Here is a 15,129-nt window from a genome sequence, read left to right on the forward strand (position 1 = left end):
TCTGACATCGTATTGCTTGTTGGGAATCTCTCCGCTTTTGGTGTGCCCACATGTGATATTTGCATATTTCACGAACACAGTTTTACGTTTCCTGAGCAGAACATATTATTTTTCTTTTTCTTCCTGATGTTACGACTTAAGTGAAACACAACCTCCTTAACGTGAAGAAATACCTAAGATATATTAAAAAATGGGCTTTTCGCAAACTGTTTAGCGATCTGGCGTACGAGGGGTCCTCGAATTCGAGAAAACCGAAAGGACCACCCTTTAGTTTTAGCATATACTAGCAATCAATGATATTGAATTGGAATTCTAACGATGTGTGCCGATGACGGCCTGGTTTTAGCGAGAATTGCTAATGTTCAATTTGGGTAGGTAATTTACAAGTTTTTCGTGAGATAATATAGGGCTCAAATTTTTCCCCTCCCCTTGGTTATGCGACCTTGCCGCGATGGGAGGGCATAATCCATTAGCCCATATGATGGAAACCAAAGGCGTAACCTGTAGTGGTGGTATCACATTTTGGCATTTTTTGCTTAAAGCCGCGTCATAATTCATATGGCATAGACGTAATAATATCTTGGATGTGATCCAACGGACATTCTGCGTCATTGATAAAATTGATGCCCATTTCAAATAATTAATCTATTCGAAGTGGACATTAATACTATTGGTGACGTTCAGTTTGTCTTTTGCTAACCAGAATGATCCGTAGCCACTCTTACTATTAGCTAGCTAGATACATCGTTATCATATACGACGTAGGGAATACTTAGGAACTCTTAGGAAAATGACTAGTAGATTCACTGAGTAGAAATAAGTGGCGACAATCTTATTTTAATATGGTTTTTACATTGCCATAATAAGAAATACCTCTTTTGTAACAGCGGTATAAATAATCTAATTCCAGCTTCATTTTCGCAAAATTTACAAGTAGAAAGTAGGCGTTGTGAAGCATTGCATTTGCCACCGAAAAGTGAATCTTGTAGGAGACTGTAATAGAAGCCTAAGGTAACTTTACTCTTCAATATTCACTATAAAAATGACTATGGAAAGTAAGACGCTGAGATCGATCATTAGGGTACACTTGTTAGTTTCGAAAAATTGTTGAACAGACAAGGAAAGCGACTTTTTTCTTCAAGGATATATGAACGTAATGACCAATAAATACTTTTAACAACTAAAAATGAAATTAACTAGAACTACTACTAAACAGCCTAATTTTGTTAAGACTTGACGACACTTGACATTTAAGACTCTAATCTTACGTAAAAGACAATAGTAATCAGAATAGCACTTGAATGACAAATTATTCAAAACCATTTCGACTAGACAGTATTAGTAATGCACTACTATTTCAAACAAATTCTAATGGAGCTGATGATTTTCATAATGCTTCCTTTTCTCGCAAGGGAATATGGGTACTTTTCAAAAACTACCACGTCACAATACTAATAAAAAACAGTGTTCATGTGGGCGCCATTGCCTAGTCCGTCTGAGTATTGGTCCTGGTAGAGGGAAAACTTGGCAAAAGCCAGACCGAAGGTTCAGCCTTGACATGTTAAGCTGTCAGGCAGCTCCAACTGAATACCATACAAAAAATATATATATATATAGGGCTCAAATTTTTGCCCCAATTTAAAAAAATAGTTTTCAAACATTTATGCAAAAACTGAAAAATTTCAAAGTATTCTTACAATAGGCCTTACAAGAAAAATAGAATAATATTTTAATGTCATTTTATTCGATGTGACGAGAGCTCGACCGAAAATTACAATTTTCACGTCTGGAATTAACAAATCGCTATAACTTCTTTAAATCTCAATCGATTTCCATGATATTTGGATTGAAAGTCTCTTGCTTGAATTGCATTTGAGCCACCTTAACATTTATAACATTTGTTTTGAATTGAGTGAGTTACAAATCTTAAAAATAAACTTTTGTTTTACTCTACTCTATTTCCATTATTTTTTATTTGACCCCTGAGTTGTATAATAATGTAACACTTTGTTTTATTTCTCGTGTTGCAGATGACGTCAACAAAGAATACTCAATCGTGCCCGAAAATGACACTATGGCGGTGTGCTTCGAAAGCTTGCAAGACACCCGCAAACTATTGTACAGCTCCACAGACAACGATAACGACATTGAACCAGAGCCGATCATCTACTTTGTAACGCCAACCTATCCCCGGAGGGAACAGATTGCGGAAATCACCCGTCTCGGTCAGACACTGATGCACATTCCCTATCTGCACTGGATAGTGGCAGATGATACGTCCGTGTGCAACAACTTCCTCAACAATTTGCTTAAAAAATTTGGTAAATGGTTCAAATGTTTTACTACATTCTTGAAGTTATTAAGTTTCTAACAAGTATTTATGTAACTTAAACAGGCATTCCCTATACACACATTGCCAGCCCGATGCCCGAGTTTTATCGCACCAAGAAGCTTGTTCCTCGTGGTGTAGCCAACCGGCGAGCAGCACTAGCATGGATACGTAACAACAACAAGAAGACCGGTGTGCTGTACTTTGGCGACGATGATAACACCTTCGACTTGAAGTTGTTCAGTGAAATTCGCAGCACGAAAAAAGTATCCATGTTTCCGGTAGGGCTCATCGGTGATTATGCCATCAGCACCCCGGTGGTGAAGCATGTAAGTGATTATTCAACGTGCAGTTCGGTGGTTAGAGGCATACGATAGTCAATGAACAATTTCACATTTTTTTCCAGGGAAAAGTCGATGGTTTCTTCGACTCGTGGCCTGCCAAGCGAAAGTGGCCCGTGGATATGGCAGGGTTTGCAGTGAATCTGGAATACATGGGTCTCAGTCCCAACGTGACCATGCCGTACAAGGCAGGCTACGAAGAGGACGAATTCCTGAAGAGCATTGGACTGAAAATGCAAGATATCGAACCCAAAGCGAACAACTGTACCGAGATATTGGTGTGGCACACGCAAACTAAAAACAACAAACCACCAAAGATACGGATTAGTAACGGCATACTGCGGAACAATCAATTCAACCTGGGGGTTCTCCTCAAGAAGCTCGAAACGATGGGCGTGAGTCATATCAGTCAGTCAGAAGGTACGTATGATATGATAAGCGACCCGTTGCGTAGACGGTATACTTGGGCTAGACGTTGATTACATAATGGGATTGATTGTAATTCTACCAAAATAATGACTAGATTATTATCACGGATTAGTCATCTCATGTTGGTGTTATCAAGATTTTTCTACTTGATTGTAGCTATCTCTTCTCAACACAACTTTGTATTTCCAAGCAGAAACGTATAACTAGCATCTGCCTACAGCATAAGGGCATAGCCAGAAGAGTGCAAGGGAAGAACGTCCCTCGCCACTGGTCGATGAAGACACTTTCGCTGCGAGAATTACTCGTCTTTTAGTTTTTCAAAGATTGGGTGGCATGAATAAAAAGGAGTAGTGTTGGATCCGTTGCATGCTCCTTGTGAGCGAGCGACGGAACCCGGATCAATTGTGTCCAGTTTGCGCTGCGCGGAAGAAAAAACGAAGTGTGCCGGTGAAAAGAAAAACAAACGCGTCAGTAGTGTTGGATCCGTTGAATCTGTTGCATGCTCCTTGTGAGCGAGCGACGGAATCCGGATCCATTGTGTCCGGTTTGCGTTTTGCGGAAGAAAAAACGAAGTGTGCCGGTGAAAAAATACTTACGCGTCAGTAGTGTTGGATCCGCTGAATCTGTTGCATGCTCCTTGTGAGCGAGCGACGGAATCTGGATCCATTGTGTCCAGTTTGCGCTGCGCGGAAGAAAAAACGAAGTGTGCCGGTGAAAAGAAAAACAAACGCGTCAGTAGTGTTGGATCCGTTGAATCTGTTGCATGCTCCTTGTGAGCGAGCGACGGAATCCGGATCCATTGTGTCCGGTTTGCGTTTTGCGGAAGAAAAAACGAAGTGTGCCGGTGAAAAAAAACATACGCGTCAGTAGTGTTGGATCCGCTGAATCTGTTGCATGCTCCTTGTGGGCGAGCGACGGAATCCGGTTCGCGTTGCGCGGAAGAAAAAACGAAATGCGCCGGTGAAAAACAAAAAAAAACGCGTCAGTAGAGTTTGATACGTTGAACCTGTTGTATGCTCCTGTCGAGCGAGCAACGAAATCAGTATCGTGTCTGGTTTGGATAGTGCGGTCCTTCGTGTATATGCTCACGTATTCATTTCGAATTATATACTTATTGTTTACCAAAACGAATCCTTTCCCATATCCAAACTCCCAGTGTTTTCTTGTGGAAGTGCAGAGGACTCCTCGGCTTCTGTAAAGCAAGTAACACGTCAACATTTCCCTCCCATTCCCAAACGGACCTGCATTCGGACGCAGCCGGCGCCGGTATTGTTTATTATAATAATAAGAGCACCAGTATTTACACATTGAGGATGATACTGATCCCGAGTAGCGTCTGTTGGTTCCCTGTGTAAGTACAGCTGTTCTTGCAATAACGGAGTAGCAACTGCGGGCGGTCAATCATGCTCAGGGCAGGCAATCGTCAGATTCGTCACAGTGCGATGACGAAATAAAAAAAGACATCGTCATCCAGTATAATAACTCTGGCAGGTCGTCGTCTCTTCATCGACGACAGAATGCACGACTAACTTCAATCCAAAATCGTCAACGAGCAAATTTTTCTTCATCCCGCTTGCTACCCTTACTCACAAGAAGAAGACGTTTACTGTAGGGGGAGATCCCCCAGTACCGGACACTTAAGCCACTAAATTCATAATTCGAAAAATATTGATTTTATAGGCTCGTATTACCCATTTATGATAAATATTATCATTTTTATAGTGTAGAAAAAATAATTTGAAAATATAAATATGAATTTTGACACTGCATTTAAATGATGAATTTTAGTACCAAATTGATCGATCTCGAAAGGTGGCACCCAATACCGGACACGACCTGGAAATGCCTCGAATTCTGTAAATTTGAACATCATTGAATGTGTACACTATAGGAATAGTTTATAATTACCAATTCAATGCATTTGCAACATTTACAAGAATAATTTGAGTTTTTCTTAGTTTGCAGGATGCCTATCAAAAACCTCTTTCATATATGATGAAAAATAGCACATTTTACGATATTGTTCTGAATGTTCATTCTTCTTAATTTTATTGCATGTTTAATACCATGATCGACGGAACCCATGAAAAATGAAAGTATTCTGAGACACTGATGCAATAATTACAAAGATATCATATAACAAATCAAGCTGTCCGAAACTGAGGGACAGGAGGTGCTTAACCAAAATTGAAATTTGTCCATATTTAGTTCAATTATGGTACAAAATACATTCATACTATCAAATAAGAATTATTTTCGATCATGATTGCGGCATCCAAAATATTTTCTCATATTCAAAATATTAACTAAATAAGCTCAAAATTAAGCGAATACGTCAATTTTTTAAAAATTTTCAAACTTTTCTACTTTTCTAAAAAGGCATGCATACTTCAAGGATGTGTTATTCTACGCAAACATTAGTCTACATATTAGCTTTCTTTTCTACAAATACACCATCTTGATTGGACCACGATTTCTCAATGTTTCGACTTTGTCCGGTATTGGGTGCTGTCCGGCACTGGGGGATCTCCCCCTATATTCGCTTGCTTCGCACCAACCAACGAATGCCATCACATAATTGCTTGTATTGGCAAATGAACCCGCTTCCCTCATTATTCTAAAATAGCTTAGTTGGTAAGCGCGTGATGTTGACGATTCGGAGATCGTTTGTTCGATTCCAGTCGTGTTTTGTTGTTTTCTTTTTGTTTTATTTTTTCAAAAAATGCTCTCAATCTGTCGAAGACACGATTCATATTTTTAGTCGGCTCAGTGCTCCCGAACGAAGATTCGCCCGTAACGAAGGAATCGTATTTTTCCTTCATGACGCCGAGCCTCTGCGCCGGATCTCTGCGGCAAATCGTCATCCGACGCTACTTGAGTGACGATGACGATGCTTCTTTTAGTTTCGTCGCCGACTTTTTCCATTTGAAGGTGACGATTGTCTGCCCTGATCATGCTCATGCTCATGCTCATGATTGGGTGGTATGAATAAAAAGCGTTGAACTTTACTACAAGTAGCATCTACTCAAAAACAAAATCCACAAAGCTTAGCCTTTGAACAAATAAGCTGTTCATTTGTTCAAAGGCTAAGCTTAAGATACAAGTTTTGTTATATGACTCAAACTAGAGAAACATAAGTTTGAAATATTGGATGCTGACCAGCGCCTCTTAGTGGCAGTTCGTTGAGTTAAACAGACATGCAGCGTATAGCCCTTGGTTCAATGAGCAACTTTGCTGATGTAATCATTCTTCCCAGTCCTTCACTGTTTTTGGACTTTTTTCACAATAACGTGGTAGCCATGTGAACCGACTTTTACTATAGTTCTCTAACTTGATATCGAGAAAGGGAAAGTTGACTGTAGATATCAAGAACTACCCTGAAAGTCGAAATGAAGAAGATTTTTTTTTTCGAGCAACGAAGTATTGAAAAAATTCTAAATGGTGTCCCGTTTTAGAGCGTACTGCTTTCCTAATTTAAAACACACGCCCCAACCCAGTTCACCTTCGTATATTTGGCATTGGTGATCGATTTATCAATTATAACTCAAAGGCAATGCAGTCTGCTGCAATGAGATAAGATTCAACCAAAAATATGCCAATTTAGCCTGTTGACAAAAAATATCAGCAAAACGTATTTATAGTCCAGACTGTGCTGCCCGTTTTCGCGAAACTGACCTAAACGCCAATATTGCTAACATTCACTTTTTCATTGCTATACATACATTACCATTTTATCACTCGTGGGACATGCATATTACACTTCAGTCTTTTGTAAAATAACAATTTTATATATTTGTGATTTTACAAAATACACACAAGGAGGTTAGCAAAAACGGATTCTTCTACATGTCTTTGAACAATCTACGCAGATCTTCAATAAACATAATTAAAAGAGTATTTTGTAATTTTACACTATTATTGCTTATCTTATAGTCCTTCTCAGTGTCAGAGTAGATACGAGTCACTGAAACTGTCAGTGAATTAAAAGGTTCAAAAAAATCAAATCAATTTTTGATTTGCTTAAAATAAAAGTTCAATTTTCTAATGAATTTATTATATGGAAAGGAATCCATGCTCCAAAAACGTGAATTTTGATCATACTGGTTCTTTTGTCAAGTATGTCAATATATGGGCAGTACAGTAATCGATTGATAGCGTCACTTTATTGGACTATTCATTACACTGATATTTTCGTCTAGCCCACATCCTAATGTGTATCATGATTGTAAATCATCCAACAATGTGAAGTACGTCATAAAAATCAATCTGCTACAGTGGTGGACGTTCGTTCCAAAACAAAAACTTTTTTTAAAATGTGTCCGTAAATTCCCCGAATGCCAGTTTCTCGAAAGAAAATTACCCAAATGAATCGTTTCCCCGAAAAGCACCTACTTTGTACCTTGACGGCTACAGTGTGGCATCACGCCATTGTCGTATTGTATCGTACCCCTGCCTTGAGTGATACTTCTCGAGCTGTCACAAACGTTTTGGATTCCCAAGAGTGGAAATTCGATAGTGCGTCTTCTTGCTTCAATCCATCTATCGTGGTTGACATCTCGTCTGCGTTCCGGACACTTGATTTGGAACCGTAAATAGCGTTACAAGTATCAGCCTAATAAGTTTCGCCGGAAAACCACATTAAGACACTATCTGTCACAACAAGGAATTGAATTTGGAAATCGAGAGTATCTCTCACTGTTTCGTTCAGGGTTGACCAGGCCCTACGTTGTATTGTTTTAGATCCCGAAGGGGCAGACGAATGAACGAACGAATTGAATTCTACTACTGTTGATTTACTGCTCCTGCTCGGTGGGGAAACGATACGTGACGATAGCAATCACACCTTACAACTAACATTACATGGGAAGGGTGCTTTTTTTATACATGCGAGGTAGTACGGAGGTGCGTATTGCATTACATACGCCGACAGCCCAATACGGCAGCACGAAAGCAATTGGGCTGCTTGCTGCTAGCAGGGGCAAAAGGAGTGAAATTAAATGTACTGCTGCGCTGCTGTATCTGAGTGTAATGGGAGATGCGTTCGCGATGAGACCGAACACTCACTTATCGCACACTGTAACAATCATGATACGCAACACCTCATGAGAACCTATTTATAGTCTACTGGTACAGGTCTGATTTTGATTGGAGGATAAGGAGTGAATGATAAAATCCATATAAACAAGCTCCAAACTTAGTGTACACTATTGCTATCGGATGTTTGGGAATTGTAAGTCATGCCAGTATAATAAACCACCTATCCCCAATAGTGAATAAGCGAGAAAAGTGTTTTTTATCGCTCTCTCTTTAGGGTTCTGCTGCTCTTTAGGTTATTATTTATCAAAGTTGTAACAACTTTGATACCCAAGTATATCAAATGGATTTACACAACAGTTGTTCGACCAATATTGGTATATGGATGTCTTGTGTGGTGGCAAAAGGGCGAAGTGAGAACAATCCAATCAAAATTGGGCCATCTCCAAAGGAAGTGCTTGATGGCGATGTCTGGTGCGTTCTCTACAACTCCCACAGCAGCGCTCGAGGCCCTTTTCGACGTTGCGCCACTACACATACATTTTAAACAAGAAGCACTTTCTTGCTCTTACCGTTTATGGGTACTGGATCTACTGGAGAAAAATCCAGTGAATCGTAGATCTACACACACACTTCGTTGTTTCCACTTTTGGTGAATTGGGACAAAATTGTCCTTGCTCCAAGTGATCTCACAATTGCTAGTCACTTTCCTTACAGGACATTTAGCACACAATTCCCTTCACGGGAAAAGTGGACGTCTGGCTATTTGGAAAGAAGTATATCAAACAATATAGTATGTTACACTGATGGCTCCCTTCTTGAAGGTAGAGCTGGTGCAGGTGTATATTCTCGTGAGCTGAATCAGTTTTACTCACTTGGTAGAAACTGCACCGTATTTCAGGCGGAGATATTTGCTCTTATATGTAGAGTGCAATCAGCACTTCAACAGCGCGTAATGGGTAAAGTCATATACCTACTTCTGTTCAGATAGTCAGGCTGCTATAAAAGCTGTCGGCCAACTCAAGGTCGAAGATTGTTATCGCATGTCGAACTCAAATTGAGGAACTGAATTCAGTCAACTCTGTAAACCTTGTATGGGTACCTGGCCATTCTTCCATCGCTGGAAATGAATTGGCTCATGAGCTAGCTCGCGATGGAGCATCGCATGACTTTATTGGCCCTGAGCCAGCTATTCCAATTTCGTGCTGGGTGAAGCTTCAGATAGATTCTTGTACGGCTACTCAGTATAAGCAATATTGGAATAATTTGGAGTCGTGTCGTCAAACAAAATTGTAAATTATTGAGCAATCTCCCAGGGTGTCGAAGTATTTAACAAATCTGTCAAAGCAGAATCAGTCAGAGCGTTGACAAGCCACTGCCGACTCAACTACCACATGGCAAATATTCAGCATGCTGACTCATTTGTGTGTGATAGTTGTGACTCCGATTATGGAACTACGTATCACCTGATTTGTAACTGTCCAGTTTTTGCGCAAATGCGATTCCAACTACTTGGTAAACACTTATTAAGTGAAACTGAATTCAGAAGCCTGAATCTTCAGGACATTCTGTTATTCGTAACCCGCTGTGGAGGGCCTATACTCTTTACGCTCAAGTGTTTTACAGTGCCCTTTTTAGGGCGCTGTTCGAACCAATTGTGGTATGGAGCTACATGCTCTCATTTCGCTTATGCGATCTTCCCTCTTCGAGGGACCCCACTCCTATTTCCTCACATCCTTTCCTCTCCCATCGGGTAGATGATGAAATAGGCTCAAATATGGCGATGGCACAAGTGTCCCAACTGGCGGGGAACTTGCCGGCCTTCTGATACCTGATACAGGTCTGATTTGATTGGGGGGATAAGAATGAATGATAAAATCCATATAAACAAGTTTCAAACTTTGGGTACACTATTGCTATCGGATGTTTGGGAATTGTAAGTCATACCAGTATAATGAAACACCTCTCCCCAATAGTGAATAAGCGAGAAAAGAGGATTTTATCTTCGCTCTCTCTTTAGGGCTCTGCTGCTCTTTAGGTTCGCTGCTATTTTTTATCAAAGTTGTTACTACTTGCGAAACATTGCTGATGCCTTTATATCACTGTTACTTCTTTTACATTATATAACTTTTAAGGAAAGTAATGTTAACAATTTCATTAATTTGCCTAAATATAATTCTTTTACAGGAACGGCAGCACAAATCACAAAGGATGGCAAGTCTAAGTCATTAATTTCATGGTTTAGTTAATTTCCCCTTACCTTTCACACATAAAACGTTTCCCTACCAAATTGTCTCGAAAAAGACTATCTTATTTAGCAAATGCAGAGAAAAACTAAAATACATATTGTGCCAGATTGATAGACAGACAAGTGAGGAAAATGCTTAGGATATTGTAAAAAAACGCATCAGTTCATCCCACACGCACATTGAAGTACATAACCATATTAACATTACCTTTTGTAGAACATAACTTGAGCCTAAAAGAAGGGCGTATCAAAACTAGTATTGTTAAGTAAATCATACAATTCGATGCACTTTTTGAGATTATCACATACAAACACGATCTGGGATCGGAGACGAACATGATAGATTCATTCATGTTACTTTAATCATTAAGAAGTAATATTAGTTTTAGTTTTGATTATAAGAAATAATCAAATATCAAAAATGGAGCAAGTAGCACCAACAAATAAAAGTTTATTATTATTTCGTAGACTCGCCCGTAAGAAAAGAACTTAGATAGTATAGAATTTTCCGAACAGCATAAACGAGAAAGACAAGGACAGGGAAAAACTATGCAAATAGTATAAAACTCAATAATATTCAGATAAAGTACGACTCACCCAAACAAATTTGATGATAGAAACACTTCCCAAACGCGTTCGCGTAGATATGTTTTGCATTGAGTTTGCTGTGATATTAGTTTTATTTGTAGTGAGATCGAGAGGAGAAAATTACAACTAATTGATGAAATCAATTGAATTTTTGTTCATAAAATGCTTTTAGTTTGATGTAGGTTGTTTAGGCTGTGAATTGGAATTGAGTGTTCTAATTTTCTTTGGCAACTACGAATGGTTAAAAGAAATGTGCTTTAACACCCGGTTCTTTTTTCACATAGCGTTATTTCAAACGGTTGCAAACATTTTATGCACGTAGTTATAAGTTTTACCTCCTAGTTTCTTTTTAATTTAAAGTATGTTTTTCATTGTGCAAAAACAGAATCGGGTGTATTGTAAATACAGTCATTCAGTCGATAGGCTAAAAAGGTAACCTACCTAATAACTGGTCAAATCATAAAATCATTGGCTATTCGAATATTAGCCCAAATTTTTTGTGGTCTTGGTCTTTAATATTTTCGACCGTTTCGTTCTCTTCGTTGTTCGTCAAATCATCTGAAATGTATCAGTAAAATGCACTGCCCATAAAATCATCACTGTCCCAAATGGATTTTCGATCCAACACCTTTTTTATCGCAACATTCATATTTCAATATATACTCTACTACGCATTTCATATTAACACATATTGCTTGATAATGTTGTGGAAAAATATAAGGTTAATGTTATACTAGTTTCATATTGAAAAATGAAGCCATAACAGTCTCCCTATGAACATTACACCGCAAGCAGTTTCAAAACGTGAAATTTGTTCAAGTTTATATTTTTTGCTGATCAATAGTGGCAAAATAAGTAATCGGTAAGATGGGTTTTAGTGACTGCAGAAATGTTCTAGCAAATTATGAACATCTGTATGAGAAAACAAACTTAAGACTTTGAGCGTTATTTTCTCATTCCTACTTTTCCCACATGGGATAGTTATGCTTTTATGGGCAATGCAGTTTTATGCTAAATATGTTGACGCTAAAAGTTGAGAAAACCTCCCATAACAAAGAACAAAGCTGTTGCTTAAAAACGCATATCTAGTGAAACAAGTTTCATTGGTTTTCATTTAAATGATTTGAATATCAATAAATTGAATGTAATCCACAACTACACTAGCGCTACGAATGAAGTTTGACTGTTCATTTTTACCTGAACTATTTGCCCCCGAATCGCAACATGAGAGTGAAACTTTAAAACGAGACTTAAAGGTATTGTTTATCTGTTACCACTGGGACACTCCTTCTTAGGTATCTATTACAATCTCATAAATGTTTGTTTGCAAGACAATGTTCCAACAAAAAAAAAATATGTGTATTTATCTTGCTTGCTTGTTAGATATCACCATTACAATTCTATCACCGATGGTCCATACCAATAAAGCATTTCTATCAATATGCAATGAACCGTTGTAATATATAATCTGTGACCAAGCGCTCGGCTATCGATTGCAAAAGACATCAAACAGCACTAGAATATCACAATTGCAATGCCTACCATTAGTTTGTCTTCCTTCGTTGGTTTTCCGTGTTATAGGTTGAAAAAATTTAATGAGAATAAACAACATATTGCGTCACTCCAGTTCAAGTTTACACAGGAAAAAGCAGCAGAATGCGGAGTAATAGCTTTACATTTAGAGTACCTATATTTAATGCATTCATTCGTCTTTGATATTAGCTAATGCTTCTAGGTTCGATTATAGTTTGTACACTAAAAGAAGGATCTCTTTTCGCTTAGTATTTCAAAATGCTGTTTGCCGAAATTGGGCTTTAAATTAAGGAAAATAAATCATTTTGAAATAGTCCAAAGGCTAATTTTCCTCTATCCGAAATCTGTCCTTTTTATTGGGTATATGTAGCAATTCGAGGTTGGTAATCTAAGGGGCCCAGATAGCCGTAGCGGTAAACGCGCAGCTATTCAGCATGACCAAGCTGAGGGTTGTGGGTTCGAACCCCACCAGTCGAGGATCTTTTCGGGTTGGAAATTTTCTCGACTTCCCAGGGCATAGAGTATCTTCGTACCTGCCACACGATATACACATGCAAAAATGGTCATTGGCATAGTAAGCTCTCAGTTAATAACTGTGGAAGTGCTCATAAGAACACTAAGCTGAGAAGCAGGCTTTGTCCCAGTGGGGACGTAACGCCAGAAAGAAGAAGAAGAAGAATCTAAGCTAATTTGCACACAGAAGGTCCTGAGCTCGATCCCAGACCCATCCCTTTTCTCGTGGCAAGTGCATATGAAGCATAAGCGCATGTGAATGTATGTGTTGAGCGTAGTTGAGTTTTGTTTTGAGGACCAAGTACAGTTCAGCACAGCTCCATGAGAAAACAAATTTGATGCGAAATAAAAATAGCATCACTTGAGTTTTGATTCAGAAATATTATTGAATACTATACATTTCATAAAAATATACCTGCTGTATGTGTTAGAGTTAATGGACTGAACAGCTGCAGTGCAACATGGTTTCTGAAAAAAAATATCGTGAAATTTAAACTCACATTACCAAAACTCAATTTTTAACTTTCTAACAGTGGTGGAAATGTTCGTATCTCGAAGCACCTCACGAGGGTAAACTAACGCAAAACAAACATGACAGACTGGCAGGCTGGCTTGGTGTGAGTAAGTTCGCACCCGCTTGCTCGGGAGAACATACCGAAAGAAATAACAAACAGTTCGTGCACCTCTTCTCGCGAGTAGCCCAACTAGGTGTGATTTTTTATGGTTTTGACAGACAAATCAATTGTAGGTATGTCCATCAAATCGACAGAAAACTACTAGTTTGTAGTAAAAAAAAACCCTTGAAAGCAAGAAATCTCTGAGAAAAAAAAAGTTTTTTTTTTCGGAAGCGCAGTTGACTCTGAACAGCTCCGAACAGTTTCGCGAATCACGTTAGCTTCGTTTACTCGCGAGCACGACAGATGGGAGTAAATCAGCATTCTGATGCTCGCAGATTATTGTTTTGTGTTTGTTCCGGTTCAGTAGACAAGTTCGTCATTTTCCATCGCTAATTTCTAATACCCACATTTTTATTTTTGATCTAAATATCGTCTAAATATCAATCGAGAGTATCGAGGTATCGAAACTTGTATCTTATAAGTTCCTAACTCCAAAGATTGATGGTTCAAATCTGGTTCAGGCGGAAACGTGTCTTTTAACAAATCCAAGCGCAGAACTATTGATACCATCGTGCTGATTTTTTACCGTGTGTGGAATAAATTAAATAGGCAAGGTGGGGGTAAAGTGGACACGTTAAGATTAGAGACGGCTTATTAGTTTGCTGCGCAGAAACTTAAGTTTTAAATACTCACACATTGTTGCTCAACATAGAAGATGTCTAGACCTACCACATCTAGTTTTTAAATTATCAATAGGGTCCTAAAGCCCTGTCCCAATTTTAGTGCCAAACGCTTAAGTTTAGGTCAAAATCACATGTTTACTCAATTTTCTAATGATTTCGATGGTTTAAATTCAAAAAACATTGTTTATGTTTTTATTTTAGACTTTATCATACCCCTTGGCTTAAACTCAAATTTTGGGTGTGTTTTGTTTTCCGTGTCTCTTCCGAAATGTCAGATAGGAACAACCCCAGTGTAAAAACTAAAACCCCTGTGGTGTTTTTGTCGATTAAGCGAACGTCAAACATGATCAAAAGTGTCAAGGTTCATTTATGGACCCAATTTTTAAATTAAAGTTCAAACATGATAGCCGTTATTTGAGCGGGAAAAAATGCTAAAGTAGTTGCAGTAACATGCTCTTTCGTGTTATTAAGTAAAAACAAGATTTCATTAAAAATTTTAGGACCCAATTATAATTATTATTTTGATGGTTGAAATTTGTCTGTTCTATTTTTTTTCTTGTAGTGGTAAAGTGAGCAACTACCTTGGTTGGATTGATTTAGTAATATAGTTGAAATCACTGCTCGCAATTTAGGTATATTGTACTTTGTATTGTATGAAAAATATGTTTTCAATTTCGATCTAAAGTTATATAGTTTAGGCATTCTGACGCAGGAATTGAATAAAATATATGATAAAGTGAATTTTTTGACGGCTTCAAAATCTTTCATAGTAAAATTCAGTCAGTTGGGATTCCTTCCATGAAGGGACAATATT

The 15,129-nt window shown here is 38.4% G+C and overlaps 1 protein-coding gene across 14 annotated transcripts in view; it reads left to right on the forward strand.

The window, feature by feature from the left end:
• Window positions 1-11,400, forward strand: part of LOC110680286 (galactosylgalactosylxylosylprotein 3-beta-glucuronosyltransferase S-like) — a 30,409-nt gene extending 19,009 nt beyond the window's left edge. For all 14 annotated transcript variants that reach the window (XM_021856106.1, XM_021856107.1, XM_021856110.1 and 11 more), the window contains exons 3-6: window positions 2,031-2,321; window positions 2,396-2,658; window positions 2,736-3,090; window positions 10,321-11,400. In XM_021856106.1, the coding sequence (XP_021711798.1) occupies window positions 2,031-2,321; window positions 2,396-2,658; window positions 2,736-3,090; window positions 10,321-10,382 (971 nt within the window). In that variant the 3' untranslated portion in view covers window positions 10,383-11,400. The remainder of the gene's footprint in view (window positions 1-2,030; window positions 2,322-2,395; window positions 2,659-2,735; window positions 3,091-10,320) is intronic.
• The last annotated feature ends 3,729 nt before the right edge of the window (window positions 11,401-15,129 follow it).

The sequence above is a fragment of the Aedes aegypti genome, unplaced genomic scaffold (genome assembly GCF_002204515.2).
Source record: "Aedes aegypti strain LVP_AGWG unplaced genomic scaffold, AaegL5.0 Primary Assembly AGWG_AaegL5_hic_scaff_116_738_PBJ_arrow, whole genome shotgun sequence".
Lineage (NCBI taxonomy): Eukaryota > Metazoa > Arthropoda > Insecta > Diptera > Culicidae > Aedes > Aedes aegypti.